We start from the raw sequence: 18,280 nt of genomic DNA, 5'->3' as shown, positions 1-18,280 counted from the left end.
CATACAAGAAGACAATGCACAGGTGATAGGCCAATGTGCAGACAAAAACAACTCGCATACAAGAAGACAATGCACAGATGATAGGCCAATGTGCAGACAAAAACAACTCGCATACAAGAAGACAATGCACAGGTGATAGGCCAATGTGCAGACAAAAACAACTCGCATACAAGAAGACAATGCACAGGTGATAGGCCAATGTGCAGACAAAAACAACTCGCATACAAGAAGACAATGCACAGATGATAGGCCAATGTGCAGACAAAAACAACCCGCATACAAGAAGACAATGCACAGGTGATAAGCCAATGTGCAGACAAAAACAACTCACATACAAGAAGACAATGCACAGATGATAAGCCAATGTGCAGACAAAAACAACTCACATACAAGAAGACAATGTACAGATGATAAGCAAATGTGCAAACAAAAACAACTCACATACAAGAAGACAATGCACAGATGATAAGCCAATGTGCAGACAAAAACAACTCACATACAAGAAGACAATTCACAAATGATAAGCCAATGTGCAAACAAAAACAACTCACATACAAGAAGACAATGCACAGATGATAAGCCAATGTGCAGACAAAAACAACTCACATACAATAAGACAATGCACAGATGATAAGCCAATGTGCAGACAAAAACAACTCATATACAAGAGGGCAATGCACAGATGATAAGCCAATGTGCAAACAAAAACAACTCACATACAAGAAGACAATGCACAGATGATAAGCCAATATGCAAACAAAAACAACTCACATACAAGAAGACAATGCACAGATGATAAGCCAATGTGCAAACAAAAACAACTCACATACAAGAAGACAATGCACAGATGATAAGCCAATGTGCAGACAAAAACAACTCACATACAAGAAGACAATGCACAGATGATAAGCCAATGTGCAAACAAAAACAACCCGCATACAAGAAGACAATGCACAGGTGATAAGCCAATGTGCAGACAAAAACAACTCACATACAAGAAGACAATGCACAGATGATAAGCCAATGTGCAGACAAAAACAACTCACATACAAGAAGACAATGTACAGATGATAAGCAAATGTGCAAACAAAAACAACTCACATACAAGAAGACAATGCACAGATGATAAGCCAATGTGCAGACAAAAACAACTCACATACAAGAAGACAATGCACAGATGATAAGCCAATGTGCAAACAAAAACAACTCACATACAAGAAGACAATGCACAGATGATAAGCCAATGTGCAGACAAAAACAACTCACATACAATAAGACAATGCACAGATGATAAGCCAATGTGCAGACAAAAACAACTCATATACAAGAGGGCAATGCACAGATGATAAGCCAATGTGCAAACAAAAACAACTCACATACAAGAAGACAATGCACAGATGATAAGCCAATATGCAAACAAAAACAACTCACATACAAGAAGACAATGCACAGATGATAAGCCAATGTGCAAACAAAAACAACTCACATACAAGAAGACAATGCACAGATGATAAGCCAATGTGCAGACAAAAACAACTCACATACAAGAAGACAATGCACAGATGATAAGCCAATGTGCAGACAAGCGACCAACACACAGACAATAAGCGAATGGGCAGGCAACAATTGTATATACAGGCTAGAAAACAAGGCAAACAGAAGAACACAATTCAACGACTGAAATCCAGTGCATAAACAAAACATCACTGCGCAGACATGAAATTAAGGCACAGACAACAACCAATGAAAAAACAAAAAACTAAAATGTAAAATAAAGAAGCAAATAGACACTAAAGAAGCCAGTGTGCAGGAAATACTAAATCAAGAATCAGTCAAGCAGGGAAGACAGTGAAGACACTAATGTGCAGAAAAGAAGGCAAAGTGCAGACAAGACACCAAGCTGGCGACAAGAAGCCAATACGTAGACAAAATGCTAATGCACATACTAGAAGACATGGTGCAGAGCAGAAATCAATACAGAGACAAGACGTCAACCTGCAGACAAGAAGTCATAGTGCATAACAGAAGCCAATGTACTGGCAAACAGACACTACAAAGAGGCACAGTCAAGCAGCCATGCAAAGACAAAGGGGTAAAGGGCAGAAAAGAATCCAATATACAGACAAAAAATAAGCGTGCAGTCCAAGAGCCAATGTACAGACAAGAAGCCAATGCAAAGGCAAGACGTAAATGCGCAGACAAGGATTAAGGCACAGCAAAAAACAATGGGCAATGCAAAAACAAAACATAATGCACAGGCAAGAAACAAGAGCAGATGCAAGAAGCCAACATGCAGACAGTGAATATTTTTAAGAATAAAAAAGCCAAGGCACACACAAGGAACGAATGTGAAGAAAAACAAACAGCCAAGGTAAAGACAAAAGGCCGAGGCAAAGACAAAAAAGGAAAATCACAGATAAGAAGCCAATGCACGGACAAGAAACCATTGTGCTGAAAAGAACTGGCTGGGTGTTGATTTCTCCAACACGTTTGGCACTTCTCAATCTTCAAAATGATAAAATGTTCCAAAACAAAGTTTGTGCAAGGAAACACACAGCTTTGTGTATTCTCCACCAGCATCATCAGATGATTGAGAAATACTAACAAAATGGCTCCACTTTAAGAGACATCAAGGCACTGTGCAATAAAAAACAACAAAATACAGTAAATAAAATGAATAAAACCAAAGGCAAAAAAGATTCACCTTTCACTCTCTTTGGAAAACGTTCACATCCAAGTAGACAAGTTGCAGTGACCTGAGGTAGACTTGAACCAGGGTCAGATGGAAGCTCGTTCGGTGCCTCCTTCATTCTGATCATGATTGAGGGTCAGGTTAGGTAGGGTGAGAAGGGGCGGCTAACAGAGCCCTTTCCGGTTAGGCGTGGAGTAAGACGGTGCGTTTTAGCACCCACTCTGTTTTCACTTTTTATAAATGGAGTAGTAGGGTTACTGGATAGGGGTTAGTGCGATGCCTCTACAGTCGTAGCCGATGATACTTTATTGTTATCTAAGTCTCCCCAAGGTCTCCAGTAGTTATTGAATGAGGTTAACCACTTTTGTGATGAGCGAGGATTGGAGTAGATCTTTTTTTAAAGGTATATGGTCTTTTCCTACCATTCTCAGAAGACATCTAAGAGATGTATGTTCGTCGGGGAATGCCCTATTGAATTGCTTTTCACCTTTGAGCATTTAGGGATACGCTTAACCCCAAACTTGGGGCGAACAAAGCGATACAAAAGGCACTTACTCATTTCGGTATTCACAGAAGTTAGGAGTCCTAAAGTTAGGACTCCTAACTTCTGTGAATACCGAAAGTCTTAAAGTTAGGTTTTTTCTCAGGTTAGGAGTAGTAAAGTTAGGACTCCTAACTTTAGGACTCCTAAATGGCTTCTGAGAAAACCGAAAGTCTTAAAGTTTGGATTTTTCTCAGTTTAGGAGTAGTAAAGTTAGGACTCCTAACTTTAGGACTCCTAAATGGCTTCTGAGAAAACCGAAAGTCTTAAAGTTTGGATTTTTCTCAGTTTAGGAGTAGTAAAGTTAGGACTCCTAACTTTAGGACTCCTAAATGGCTTCTGAGAAAACCGAAAGTCTTAAAGTTTGGATTTTTCTCAGTTTAGGAGTAGTAAAGTTAGGACTCCTAACTTTAGGACTCCTAAATGGCTTCTGAGAAAACCGAAAGTCTTAAAGTTTGGATTTTTCTCAGTTTAGGAGTAGTAAAGTTAGGACTCCTAACTTTAGGACTCCTAAATGGCTTCTGAGAAAACCGAAAGTCTTAAAGTTTGGATTTTTCTCAGTTTAGGAGTAGTAAAGTTAGGACTCCTAACTTTAGGACTCCTACACTAAGAAAAATCCTACCTTTAAGACTTTCGGTATTCACAGAAGGCATTTAGGAGTCTTAAAGTTAGGAGTCCTAACTTCTGTGAATACCGAAATGAGTAAGTGCCTTCTGTGAATACCAAAATGAGTAAGTGCCTTCTGTGAATACCAAAATGGAAGTAAGTTTAGGATTTTGTCTTAAGTTAGTTCTGTGAATCAGGTCCAACGATTTTAAGACAATTTGCCTCTCTGGAGAGTAGGATTGTGTGGGATATCACCTGGCACCCCAAAATAATTAGTCTCATAAAATGGAACTGCCACAAAAAGGGTCTATGCCGGAAACAGAGAGAAAGACAAAAAAGGTCCTAATAGGAGGTCGGCATCCATCTTGATTTGTTGCCGTGTTGCATCACACGTACTGTCCCATTATTATGTGAGGTCTTCGGGGAAGAAGAGACACAAAATGAGGTTTTGGTAGAGTGGGAGAATTGTGAAGACACTGGGGTGGAATGGGAGAGGTGCTGGGGGGGTGACCCTGCTGAAGAAGATAAATTATGAATGAACCATGTGCCAGTGGTTGACGCTAGATGCACTGGGGTGAGTAACCTAGCTCCATGGCACAGAGACTTTATAAAGACATGGCCTGAAATAGGACATCCAGCTTGGCACAGTTTCTATGGCCCAACTTTTGCTAGTTCCTGATAATGTCTAGTTATGCGGTTCAAGTGGATATTGCAGCCAACCCTTTCTTTTCCAAATGAGGTGTGGTACCTTGCAATTAGGGCTGACTATCAATTCTCTGTATGCTATTGTCATCATTCCTACACAGGAAACATCCATTACAACGCAGTCATTACAACGACCTACCTTTACAACGCAACTGTTACAACGCAACTGCCTTTACATTGCATGCCATTACAATGCATGCTATTACAACGCATGCCACTACAACGCATGCCATTACAACGCATACCATTACAATGCATGTCATTACAACGCATTATAAGGTAAGTAATGGAGATTTTTTATTTAGTATTAAGGTGGGTATGGGTTTTGGGGTACATGGGAATAGTAATTTTACCCCTACACTATCCAACACTTTCCCTATTGTTGCACTCACTGGAGTGGGAATAGTAATTTGTACCCCTACACTCTCCAACACTTACTCTACTGTTGCACTCACTGGAGTGGGAATAGTAATTGTTACCCCTACACTATCTAAAACTTACCCTACTGTTGCCCTGAAAGTATAATGCGTTGTAATGGTATGCGTTGTAATGGTATGCTTTGTAATGGAGTGCATTGTAATGGTAGTTATAAAAAATGCGTTTTAATGGCATGCGTTGTAAAATAATGCAATGTAATGGTAGTTACAATATACAGACTGCGTCGTTAAAAGCATGCGTTGTAATTGCATGCGCTGTAACATCATATATTCTTCCTAGACAGCATGCATATGTTCCACCAGTAATCCCAGCCAGGAAAATCGATTCTACTGTGAGCCTCCTACCCGAGGATGGCTAGGACTGGCCATCTACTGTCACTGCACTTAAGGTCAGACTTATGCCATTTAGTAGGCTCCCAGAAGGGACATTATGCCATCCAGATGGACTCAGGGCCCTGTAGAGCCCCCAAAAAACTGGAGTACTGACCAACCTGTTTGGATAGTGGAGAAGCGTCATGTTTTTGACATACAGCATTCGAAATTCTACCTCATAAGGCCCTGCAAGGGTTGACATGCCTGTGAGATGTGGCTTCAATGCCTGTCTCACCCAGGATGTACTGGAGCAGGCTCGCCAAAGACCCCACAGCTTTCTCTTCCATGCAACAGCACCCTCTGTACCCACTCCCAATACCCAAGATAAAGCCCGGCAGCGCAGGCAGCACTCACCCGGTTTTGGCGAAGTTGGTCCAGTAGGTCATCACCACAGCGCTCAGCATGACATCACTCTTGGAGAAGTTGCAGGGGAACAGGTCTGTAGCACCAATCATGGGGACCCCAAAAACGTAGGGGATCTCGTCGCCATGGGCAGCGTCAGCCCACTCTGGTCTGGTGTCCGTCTGGCAGTGATGGTAGAAGGTGTAGAAGTAGACGGGCGACTGGTACTCGGCATGGAGCTTGGCAGTAGCAACAGCTGGAGCTACCCATTGATGGTCAGTGAAGAGGGCCAGGAGGGTTTTGCGGCGCATCTCGCCGTTGTCGCGGTCGGCCCAGTCCGTGTACATGAACTTGATGGTTTCGCGCAGGATATCCTTCCCCTCTGGGTAGCCGTAGAGGTTGTCCACAAAGTTGGAGATTGTGAAGTCGAAGTAGCTGGCGGAAATGCCATCCTCGCTCTCCATCGAGTCCTCCACGAACTTCAGCCCCTCACCCTGGTTGACCCCAATCAGGATGTCGTAGTTGAGAAACTCCCCCTGCTGCATGAGGATTTCGGGGTCGTCAGGTACCACATCGCCATCCACCACGGGACCAAATGCAATGTGGTATCGAGCTGGCTGGATGTCTTGGTCCACCAGCTCGCGGTAGGGTTTCCTACGGAGGCACTCCGCCAAGTCAGATGTGTCCGCGTGGTTGCAACCCACCTTGGCCGCCAGCATGCGGGTGTACTTCAAAGGTTGGTAATTCACTGACCAGCTGGAGATGGCGGTGCCGCTCTGGGCGATGGCCTTCTGGAACAAGCCTGGGGAAAAGAGATCAGTGTGAGTATCCGAAGCATAGTGACATATTGAATACTGCTCTCTGTGGATATCAATGATGAGAGAGGGGGTGTTAGCATCAGTGTGTACAGAGGTCTGTGATTGGCTATCGGGTGCATCACTACTTTCTCTACTCATGTCTGAGTCACGTGATAAGATGCCACCGCTCAGATACTGAGATGTTCTCTTATGAGATGTCTGTTTATGGAGACCTCCCTGGGGAGACACATATGTGGGGACCTCAGTGTTTAATTTGAGCCGACGGTTTGCGGGGCTCGGCACCAGCACTCACTTGTCAACACCGGCACTTATGGCAGTCTACCACATGGTGGCGCTGTTTATCTAATTTAGAGATGGGCACAGCAACAGTTTATTTATTCAATTTATATTAAAAATGATTTATACCTTCTCCCAAGCTATTCTTATAACTTGAGGTGCCTGAAATAGTCTGAATTGTCACACTTGTAGGTGTGTGATGGGTAGTGATTGTGTTGGTACTGTCATTGGCAGCGCTGGCAGGGGCAACAGGTGCTGCAAGCTGCAGTGGCCTCCTGACAAGTGCCCTGGTACTTACTTTTTTACAAATTAAGCTCTAGAACCTAGGCTACTCTTGTGTTCATTAGTTACTTTCTGCCTTTTTACTACATCACTGCTTTAAAGGGCTCCGCTTAGGCTGCCATCATTTCTACTAGCTGCTCTGTAGCCAGAGTTCTTTCTGTTGGCGCAAACTCTCTGGAGTAGTTCCTACAGGTTGCAGTTCTGCTTCTCCACGCTGCTCTGTAACTGAGAAACTCTACAAGCTGTACTAAAGTTTCATAGATTTCTATTGGTTGCTGTAAAGCGAGAGTGGCTCTTACTGGTTGCTGTATAGTCGGAGTGGCTCCTATTTGTTGCTGTATATTGGGAGTGGCTCCTATTAGTTGCTGTATAGTGGGAGTCGCTCCTATTTGTTGCTGAATATCGGGAGTGGCTCCTATTGGTTGCTGTATATCGGGAGTGGCTCCTATTGGTTGCTGTATAGCGGGAGTGTCTCCTATTGGTAGCTGTTAAGCTGGGCAGGTGCCTAGGAGCTTTTCTGTTGCAAGTGAGCACTCAATACACTAAAAAGGACGTGAACCGCACAGAATGACTGTACACGTGCACTAAGCTTCTTTCCAAATTGTGCATCCTTGAATTATTAAAAAAATTCAGCGTTCAACTTCTTTAAATATGCATTTCTGAGCTTTTAAACATCACAGGCAGTTAAAGAGCTCTGTGAAGAAGTGCTAAGTAAGCTGTGTGAAACCCAGCTCAAATACCTTCAGAGTTACTCTCGGCTGAGCTGCGCAGTTACGTCTGGCACTTCTTTGGTTTGGGATAGTGAGCAGTGGAGCGCACTGCAGTAAGGGACTTGATACTGCTAAGGTCTGAACTGGGGTGGCAGAGTGAGCTAAAGAACGATGATGGATTCAACCCAGATCTGTGACTGGGGGTGGGTACCTGAACAGTTTCAGTGGTCCGGCCATCATCTCCTTGTGTTTACTTTGTTCGCCCTAGGTTGGCAGTGTATGCCCAGACATGGGTCCCTTGCTCACTTTGCCACTAGATTCAAGCTAGCCTGGCTGATGAAGGGTGATACCCCGAAACTGGTCCCAGGATGCTTGTTTCCAGTTCAGGGAAGCCCTGGCTTGGCAGTTCGGGCTGGGCTGTTCCAATGAGGCACAGGGTCAAGGCTGATTTGCCTATGGCTGGGTCGGAACTGGGGTGGCAAAGTGAGTTAAAGAACAATGAGGGATTTAACACAGATCTGTGACTGGGGGTGAGTGTCTGAAAAGTTTTTACAATTCTCCAGGTAAATCCTACAGAACAAGGCAAAATGATCCACAGGAGGCCTCTGGAACTAGGCGCACTACTCTTGATGTGGCCTCCAGATCTAGTCACACTACTCTAGATGTGGCATCAGACCTAGACCTAGAATGTTTACTTTCATTACAGTATCATGAATGTTAGTTAATAATGTTGTAATACATTTCAAAAGACTAGTACAAATAAGAAAGAGGTGAATTAGCCAGGAATCAGTGATTTACCTATTTTTCTATTTGTCATTGCTAGACACACTACTCTAGATGTGGCCACCAGAACTAGACACCCTACTCTAGATGTGCTCCAGAACTAGACACAATACTCTAGATGTGGACTCCAGAACTTGACACACTACTCTAGATGTGGCATCCAGACCTAGACATACTATTCCAGATGTGGCCTCCGGAATTAGATACACTACTCTAGATGTGGCCTCCAGACCTATACACACTATTCTAGATGTGGCCTCCAGAACAAGACACACTATTCTAGATGTGGCCTCCAGAACAAGACACACTATTCTAGATGTGGTCTCCAGACCTAGACACACCACTCTAGATGTGGCCTCAGGAACTAGCCACACTACTCTAGATGTGGCCTCCAGACCTATACACACTATTCCAGATGTGGCCTCCAGAACAAGACACACTACTCTAGATGTGGGCTCCAGACCTAGACACACTCCTCTAGATGTGATCCCCAGACATAGACACACTACTCTAGATGTGCTCTTCAGACCTACACACACTACTCCTCTAGATGTGGCCTCTAGAACTACACACACTACTCTAGATGTGGCCTCCAGACCTAGACACACAACTCTTGATGTGGTCTCCAGACCTGGACACACTACTCTAGATGTGCCTCAAGAACTAGACACACTACTCTATCTGTGCCTCCAGTACTAGACACAATACTCTAGATGTGGTCTCCAGGCCTAGACACACTACTCTATCTGTGCCTCCAGTACTAGACACAATACTCTATTTGTGCCTCAAGAACTAGACACACTACTCTAGATGTGGTCTCCAGACCTAGACACACTACTCTATCTGTGCCTCCAGTACTAGACACAATACTCTATTTGTGCCTCCAGAACAAGACACACTACTCTAGATGTGGCATCAGACCTAGACCTAGAATGTTTACTTTCATTACAGTATCCTGAATGTTAGTTAATAATGTTGTAATACATTTCAAAAGACTAGTACAAATAAGAAAGAGGTGAATTAGCCAGGAATCGGTGATTTACCTATTTTTCTATTTGTCGTTGCTAGACACACTACTCTAGATGTGGCCACCAGAACTAGACACCCTACTCTAGATGTGCTCCAGAACTTGACACACTACTCTAGATGTGGCATCCAGACCTAGACATACTATTCTAGATGTGGCATCCGGAATTAGATACCCTACTCTAGATGTGGCCTCCAGACCTATACACACTATTCTAGATGTGGCCTCCAGAACAAGACACACTACTCTAGATGTGATCCCCAGACGTAGACACACTACTCTAGATGTGCTCTTCAGACCTAGACACACTACTCCTCTAGATGTGGCCTCTAGAACTACACACACTACTCTAGATGTGGCCTCCAGACCTAGACACACAACTCTTGATGTGGTCTCCAGACCTAGACACACAACTCTAGATGTGCCTCAAGAACTAGACACACTACTCTATCTGTGCCTCTAGAACTACACACACTACTCTAGATGTGGCCTCCAGACCTAGACACACAACTCTTGATGTGGTCTCCAGACCTAGACACACTACTCTAGATGTGCCTCAAGAACTAGACACACTACTCTATCTGTGCCTCCAGGACTAGACACACTACTCTAGATGTGGTCTCCAGGCCTAGACACACTACTCTATCTGTGCCTCCAGTACTAGACACAATACTCTATTTGTGCCTCAAGAACTAGACACACTACTCTAGATGTGCTCTTCAGACCTAGACACACTACTCTAGATGTGCCTCAAGAACTAGACACACTACTCTATCTGTGCCTCAAGAACTAGACACACTACTCTAGATGTGCTCCAGAAGAAAACAAGTTACTTACCTGTAACTTTGGTTCCCCAGTATTGGTAACTTTCATAGATTCCCATGCTTTGTATCATTCCCCGTCGTCGGAATGGGAGCCTCGGTAGTATAAAAACCATAGAGACAAAAGAGAAACCCAGGCCTAGGCCTCATCTCATTTTGTATCCTATCACCCTCTTTTTGTAAAAAGAGACCAAATTTCTGCGAGAACCAATCAGAGCAGCCTCACCCTCTGGAACCTTCCTGAGAGAGCTCAGAGCCTCAGATTTTCGTAGCCGTTGTGCAAACCGCCACTACCTCTGTAACAAGGCTGAGCTTTCCCAGGGGAGGAGGGCGGGCGCATGGGAATCTATGAAAGTTACCAATACTGGGGAACCAAAGTTACAGGTAAGTAACTTGTTTTCTTGCCCCAGTATTGGAATTTTCATAGATTCCCATGCTTTGTATCAGAATAGCTAGCAGTACATTACCAAGAACACATTTTGTAAATACATGGCATCACATAACCATATAAGCAATATAGAAAGCATAATAAAAACAAACAAAATGTGCTCACCAGGATGGAGGGATCGTAGGGAAAGCTCACCTCTCAATGAAACAGATTCCGCAGGACTGCCTGACCAACAGCCGCATCATCTCGTCCTGCAGACTCCAGGCAGTAGTGTTTCGTGAAGGTATGTGTACTGCTCCACGTAGCTGCCCTGCAGATGTCCTTAATGGCCACTCCCGAAAAGAGAGCCACAGAGGAAGCCATCGACCTTGTGGAATGTGCACGGACTCTTCCGTCCAGTGGCTTGCCGGCCTCCTGATGACAGAACTGAATTGCACTGGAGATCCAGCGGGAAATGCCACTCTTTGTCAAAGGCAACCCCTTGCGCGGTGCGCTGTAGGACACAAACATCTGAGTTGACTTCCGAAAGGGACGTGTGCGCTCCAAGTAAAACTTTAAGCATCGTTGAACGTCCAAAGAGTGGAGCGTCCGCTCCACCGGTGTAGAAGGGTGCGGAAAGAAGGTTTTCAGGATCACCGGTTCATTCAAGTGGAACTCAGATGGTACTTTCGGGATGAATTTGGGATTGGTCCGAAGGACCGGACCTTGTCTTGTAAATTGCAGGAATGGATGTACTATGGAAAGCGCCTGAAGCTCACCCACTCGCCTCGCAGACGTGAGGGCCCGAAGGAGGGCCAGCTTCCAAGATAGGAACTTCAAGTCTGCTTTGTGCACAGGCTCAAACAGAGCTTTCATGAGTTGCGCCAATACCAGGTTGAGTTGCCACACTGGAGGAGGAGGTCGGACTGGCGGATACATCCGGAATAACCCTTTCAAGAATTGTTTCACAACCCTAGAGGACCATAAGGAAGGACCTGAGGAACTGCGCCGATACCTTGATATGGCTGCCAGATGCACCTTGATCGAAGAATTTGCCAAGCCAGACTTAGCTAGAGATAGCAAATACGGCAACAACTGATGAGGTTGGGAAGTGTAAGGATGGAGACCCTCCCGTTGACACCACAAGCAGAATCTCTTCCATTTTGCATTGTAAGTTTTATTGATACTTGGTGCTCGGGCCTGAGCCAAGACCTCTCTGCATTCTTGAGACAGTGTTAGATGACTGAATTCTCTGTGTTCAGGAGCCACGCCGTCAAGTGGAGGGATCTTGGGTCCGGGTGGAAAACTTGCCCCTGACTCCTGGACAAGAGGGACGGAATGGGCTTCAACTGAATTGGAGGAGCTTGGGAGAGACGCAGTAGTTCTGTGTACCAGAATTGTCTGGGCCATGCTGGAGCAATTAGAATCATCCTGCAGGGTTCCGCCTTCATTTTCTTGAGAACCCGAGGAATGAGGGGAATGGGAGGAAAAGCGTAAAAGAACGCGCTGTACCAGGCCATCGAAAGGGCGTTCCCTAGGGACCCCTGCTGGTGAACCTTGCTTGCGTAGAACCGGCATTTTGCGTTCTCCGGCGAAGCAAAGAGGTCGATGGTTGGCGTCCCCCAAACTGAGAACACTCCGTCTAGAATGGATTGATTCAACTCCCACTCGTGAGTCACTTCCGTCTGGCGACTCAAGGCGTCCGCCTGGACATTGAGAGTTCCCGCCAGGTGCTCGGCTCTCAGAGCGATGTTGTTGAGAATTGCGAAATCCCAAATCCGTTGAGCTTCTGCGGATAGAGTCTGTGATTTGGTATCTCCTTGTTTGTTTACATAGTGCATGGCCGTCGTATTGTCCGTCCGGACCAGCACTGAACGGTTGCCCACTCTGGGCAGAAAAGCTTGCAAGGCCAACCGAATGGCTGTCAGCTCGAGGAAATTGATATGGCACTGGCGCTGACTTAGACTCCAGCGGCCACTGACCTGAAGCTCTCGGAGAACTGCGCCCCAGCCCTCCAACGACGCATCTGTGGTCACCACCATGGGCGAAGGCGAGATCCTGAACGTCAGTCCTTGGGTGAGATTGTTTTTCTGAAGCCACCATTCGCTCGCCGTCCTCATCGCTGACGTCACGACCACTCTGTCGTTGAATGACCCCTCTGCCTGGTGCCATTGCTTGTCTAGCTCCTCTTGCAGAGGACGCATTCGTAACCTGCAATGCGGTATTAATGGTATGCAGGATGACATCGATCCGAGAAGAGATTTGTATTGGCGGACCGACAGGAATTGGCCGCGGCAGAGTAATTGAGCTGAAACCATTAACTTTTGTTGTCGCTCCTCTGTTGGACGAGCTGTACATTGCGTGGTGTCCAACACGGACCCCAGGAACCTGGCAGTCCTGGAAGGCAGTAGGACTGACTTGCGTTCGTTCAACTGAAGACCCAGGCAGCGGAACAAATGGAGGCAAGTAGACACTGCTTGCGAAGCGTCCTGGAATGATGGTGCCTTGACGAGCCAGTCGTCCAAGTAAGGGAAGACCTCGAGCGATTGCCTTAGAAGAAAAGCCGCCACCGGTGCCAATACCTTGGTGAACACTCTCGGTGCCGACCGAAGGCCGAATGGAAGCACTTTGAACTGGAAATGGCTCTTGCCCACTGTAAAGCGAAGGTATTGTCTGTGCGCTGGGTGTATCGGAATATGGAAATATGCGTCTTCTAAATCCAGCGACGCCAAGAAGTCACCCGGATTCAAGAGAGGAAGAATTTCCTGGAGAGTGACCATCCTGAAGGAGAGTTTCACGAGATAGGTGTTGAGCTCCCGAAGATCTAGGATGGGACGCCAAGTGTCTTTCGTCTTCCGCACCAGGAAGAATCTTGAATAGAACCCCAGGCCCCTCTGAGAGAGCGGGACCCGTTCTATCGCTCCTTTGAGGAACAATTGATGGGCTTCTAGATGGAGTAATCCCAGATGTCCTGTGCGGATGGCGTCCGGAGCTCGCGTTGGAGGGAAGTTGTGAAACTCCAACGTATGTCCACTCTCTACGATGTTGAGGACCCACTGGTCCGATGTTATTGACTTCCAACTGTCCAGACAAAGTGATATCCTGCCCCCCACTGATGTGATCGGGAGGGGAGGAACAGTAGGTAGAGCCGGGAGGCCGCTATTGTCTTTTGGTGTTATCGCGACCTTGTCGATGTTGACGGCCTCGCGGAGGGTTGCGAGAGAAAGATGCTGACTGTCCTTGTCTCTGATTCGAGTATTGTGGTTTGTAGGACTGAGAAGACTGCGAGGAATATCGCTGTTGGTTTCCTCTGTAAGATGCAAATCCTCTACCTCGTGCGCCCCTAAAGGGGACCTTGCGATAGGTGAGCGAGCCCAAGGACTTTGCCGTGTCTGTGTCCTTCTTTATATTCTGCAGGGTATCGTCCACATGTTTCCCGAACAGCATCTCCCCATCAAATGGGAGATCTAGTATTCTGTTCTGGACCTCCTGCCGAAACCAGGTGGCCTTCAGCCAACCCTGACGCCGTAACACAGCGGAGCCGGCCAAGGCTCGAAACGCCGTGGAAGCAATGTCCATTGCGCAGTCAATTACTTCTGCCGAAGATTTTTCCCCTTCTGCCAGTACCTTCTTGGCTTCCTCCTGAGTGGGCTCAGGTAACAGTTCCACGAAGGGTTCCATGTCGCACCACATCTGGCGGTCGTAACGGCCCAAGATGGCAAGGGCATTGGCCGCTCGAACTAGTAAACTGGCCATAGAGGAAAAACGTTTTCCAACATTATCAAGACGTCTGCCGTCCTTGTCCGGAGGTGTGGTCAACGGAGTGGACGGATTCTTTGACTTGCTCTGTGCCGCCTGAGAAATCACTGAGTCAGGCTTTGGTTGACCAAGAAGGCAAGCTGGACTGCCTTCCGGTGCTTTATATTTCTTTTCCAGCCTGGGGAGTACTGGAATCACCGTGGCTGGACTCTGCATAATCTTCATGCCCTCCTCCCATACATGTTCGATAATGGGAATAGACTTGACGGATCTTTGATATTGTTCTTTAAAGTCATAAAGGAAACATTCAGATTCCTCTTTCGATATAGGTAAACCAAACCTCTTAGCTGCCCGCTCCATCAGATGATGAAAACCCCCTATATCCACCGGAGGGGAGACGGACGTGTCACGACTAGAGGCATCCGGATCATGCGGTGCACTGTCCCCCTGATCCAAGTCAGGGTCCTGCAACGGGTCAACCCCAGTGTCCACCTGTATCACCTCCTCATCCGAAGAGGTATCCTGAGGGACCGGCTGAACTGGTAAGGGGTCCGGAGTACGGACACGCCCCAACGCTGGCCTCGGCGGTGGTGAAGAGGACCTCACTGGAGGACTAGTAGTCGGTTGTACCTGAGGTAGGACGGGAGGAGCAGTAGATGCCGAGTGTCCCGGCTGCTCAGACGGGAACCGCTGGCGATAATCTTGAAGCATCATCTGTAATTCAGAAATAAGTGCAGAGGGCATGGCCACCATGCCCTGTCCCAAGACCGGAGGGTGTCGTTCATCCTGAACATATGGGTGGATAAGCTGGGCATCCGTCCGCTCAACATACTCCTCCGTGTCCGTGTCCTGCATCTTGACATGCAATTCTGATGGACTATATGCAGGGCCATAATTGTCATCTTCCTCTATCTCATCCTCCTCAGAATCATCATCCAACAGCATTGTTGGTACATGGTGAGACACTCGTCGTGGAGAAGTCATCTCCGGTGTAATTTTCATCTTTCGAATGCTCAACACCACTCTTTGGCCCGTCGACGGGCTCGTCGACGGTGCCGTCGTCACCGGAGCCCCGGTCGTCGGCGGAGCCATCAGCGGAACCGTCGAGGAGAAATTCAGACTTCGTCGACACAATCTTCACCGTCGACGGTCTCGTAGACGAACTCGTCGTCATCACCATCCTCGTCGCCGTGGAAGTGGTGGTCGTCGTCGACGTTGTTTTCGTCGTCGACGCGGCCATCGACAGCAGCTTGCTCGTCACCGTCGTCGACGTGGCCGTCGTCAGCGTCGACGAACTTGGGATCTTGAACGTCGACGATGTCGTCGTAGACACCCCTGCCGTCGACGATCCCGTCGACGGTGGAACAGAAAAAGCGGGAACTTTCATTGATGGAACTGTCGTCGACGTACCTGGTGTTTTTGTCATCGACGGACGCTGTTTTTTGTCCTGAGCAGAGCCAGAAGTGACAGCAGGGTGCTTGTCACTGGATTTACTCTTCTTGGACGGAGGAGAATGAAGAACAGCTTCCTTTTTGTCCTTCAAGGCTGTAACACCACCAGCAGCCAGTCCCTGCCTCTCCTTTTCACTTCCGTGAGGAGATTGAAGGGGACCAGCCTTCTCAGACCTATCAGAGATCTTGTGAGAGGCATGAAGAGGGGCCTCCGAAGTAGAAGCTGCAGTAGGAGACCTACCCCTCTTTCTTGATCGATGGGAGGAAGCAAAAGATGTGGAATCCTCCTCATCTGAAGAGATCACCTCCTTGCGAGTCTTCATTTTCTGCAGCCAGGTTAACAGACGACCCTCTCTGTCACGAAGAGTCTTGGTGGAGAAGGTCCTGCAGATCTTGCAGTCTGGGATCTTGTGGTCCGGATACAAGCAGTAAATACAGTTCTCATGCTTGTCCTCCACAAACAGACGTTTTTTCCCACAGGAGGCACAGGCCCTAAACAAGGCCTTCTTCTCCTTGTCAGACATCTCGAATTTGAAGAAAAATGTAGAAGAATACAACCAGAAAGTTGAGAAAAACTGAGCAGAGCTCAGAGGAGACTCCCCAGCACAATGTGCGGTAGAAAAATCTGAGGCTCTGAGCTCTCTCAGGAAGGTTCCAGAGGGTGAGGCTGCTCTGATTGGTTCTGGCAGAAATTTGGTCTCTTTTTACAAAAAGAGGGTGATAGGATACAAAATGAGATGAGGCCTAGGCCTGGGTTTCTCTTTTGTCTCTATGGTTTTTATACTACCGAGGCTCCCATTCCGACAACGGGGAATGATACAAAGCATGGGAATCTATGAAAGTTCCAATACTGGGGCAACTAGACACACAACTCTTGATGTGGTCTCCAGACCTAGACACACTACTCTAGGTGTGCCTCAAGAACCAGACACACTACTCTATCTGTGCCTCCCGTACTAGACACACTACTCTAGATGTGGTCTCCAGGCCTAGACACACTACTCTATCTGTGCCTCCAGTACTAGACACAATACTCTATTTGTGCCTCAAGAACTAGACACACTACTCTAGATGAGGTCTCCAGACCTAGACACACTACTCTATCTGTGCCTCCAGTACTAGACACAATACTCTAGATGTGGTCTCCAGACCTAGACACACTACTCTATCTGTGCCTCCAGTACTAGACACACTACTCTAGATGTGGCCTCCAGACCTAGACACACAACTCTTGATGTGGTCTCCAGACCTAGACACACTACTCTATCTGTGCCTCAAGAACTAGACACACTACTCTATCTGTGCCTCCAGTACTAGACACAATACTCTATTTGTGCCTCAAGAACTAGACACACTACTCTAGATGTGCTCTTCAGACCTAGACACACTACTCTAGATGTGCCTCAAGAACTAGACACACTACTCTATCTATGCCTCAAGAACTAGACACACTACTCTAGATGTGCTCCAGAACTAGACACACAACTCTTGATGTGGTCTCCAGACCTAGACACACTACTCTAGATGTGCCTCAAGAACTAGACACACTACTCTATCTGTGCCTCCGGGACTAGACACACTACTCTAGATGTGGTCTCCAGGCCTAGACACACTACTCTATCTGTGCCTCCAGTACTAGACACAATACTCTATTTGTGCCTCAAGAACTAGACACACTACTCTAGATGAGGTCTCCAGACCTAGACACACTACTCTATCTGTGCCTCCAGTACTAGACACAATACTCTAGATGTGGTCTCCAGACCTAGACACACTACTCTATCTGTGCCTCCAGTACTAGACACACTACTCTAGATGTGGCCTCCAGACCTAGACACACAACTCTTGATGTGGTCTCCAGACCTAGACACACTACTCTATCTGTGCCTCAAGAACTAGACACACTACTCTATCTGTGCCTCCAGTACTAGACACAATACTCTATTTGTGCCTCAAGAACTAGACACACTACTCTAGATGTGCTCTTCAGACCTAGACACACTACTCTAGATGTGCCTCAAGAACTAGACACACTACTCTATCTATGCCTCAAGAACTAGACACACTACTCTAGATGTGCTCCAGAACTAGACACACAACTCTTGATGTGGTCTCCAGACCTAGACACACTACTCTAGATGTGCCTCAAGAACTAGACACACTACTCTATCTGTGCCTCCGGGACTAGACACACTACTCTAGATGTGGTCTCCAGGCCTAGACAAACTACTCTATCTGTGCCTCCAGTACTAGACACAATACTCTATTTGTGCCTCAAGAACTAGACACAC

At 46.7% G+C, this 18,280-nt stretch overlaps 1 protein-coding gene across 1 annotated transcript in view; it reads right to left on the bottom strand.

The window, feature by feature from the left end:
• NLGN2 (neuroligin 2) overlaps window positions 1-18,280 on the bottom strand; it is a 498,268-nt gene that overhangs the window by 3,198 nt on the left and 476,790 nt on the right. The window contains exon 6 of the mRNA XM_078669344.1: window positions 5,708-6,497. Within this exon, the coding sequence (XP_078525470.1) occupies window positions 5,708-6,497 (790 nt within the window). The remainder of the gene's footprint in view (window positions 1-5,707; window positions 6,498-18,280) is intronic.

This window comes from Lissotriton helveticus, chromosome 12, assembly GCF_964261635.1.
Source record: "Lissotriton helveticus chromosome 12, aLisHel1.1, whole genome shotgun sequence".
Lineage (NCBI taxonomy): Eukaryota > Metazoa > Chordata > Amphibia > Caudata > Salamandridae > Lissotriton > Lissotriton helveticus.
Note: the sequence above shows the minus strand (reverse complement) of the source record. Positions and strands in the feature narration are given on the sequence as shown.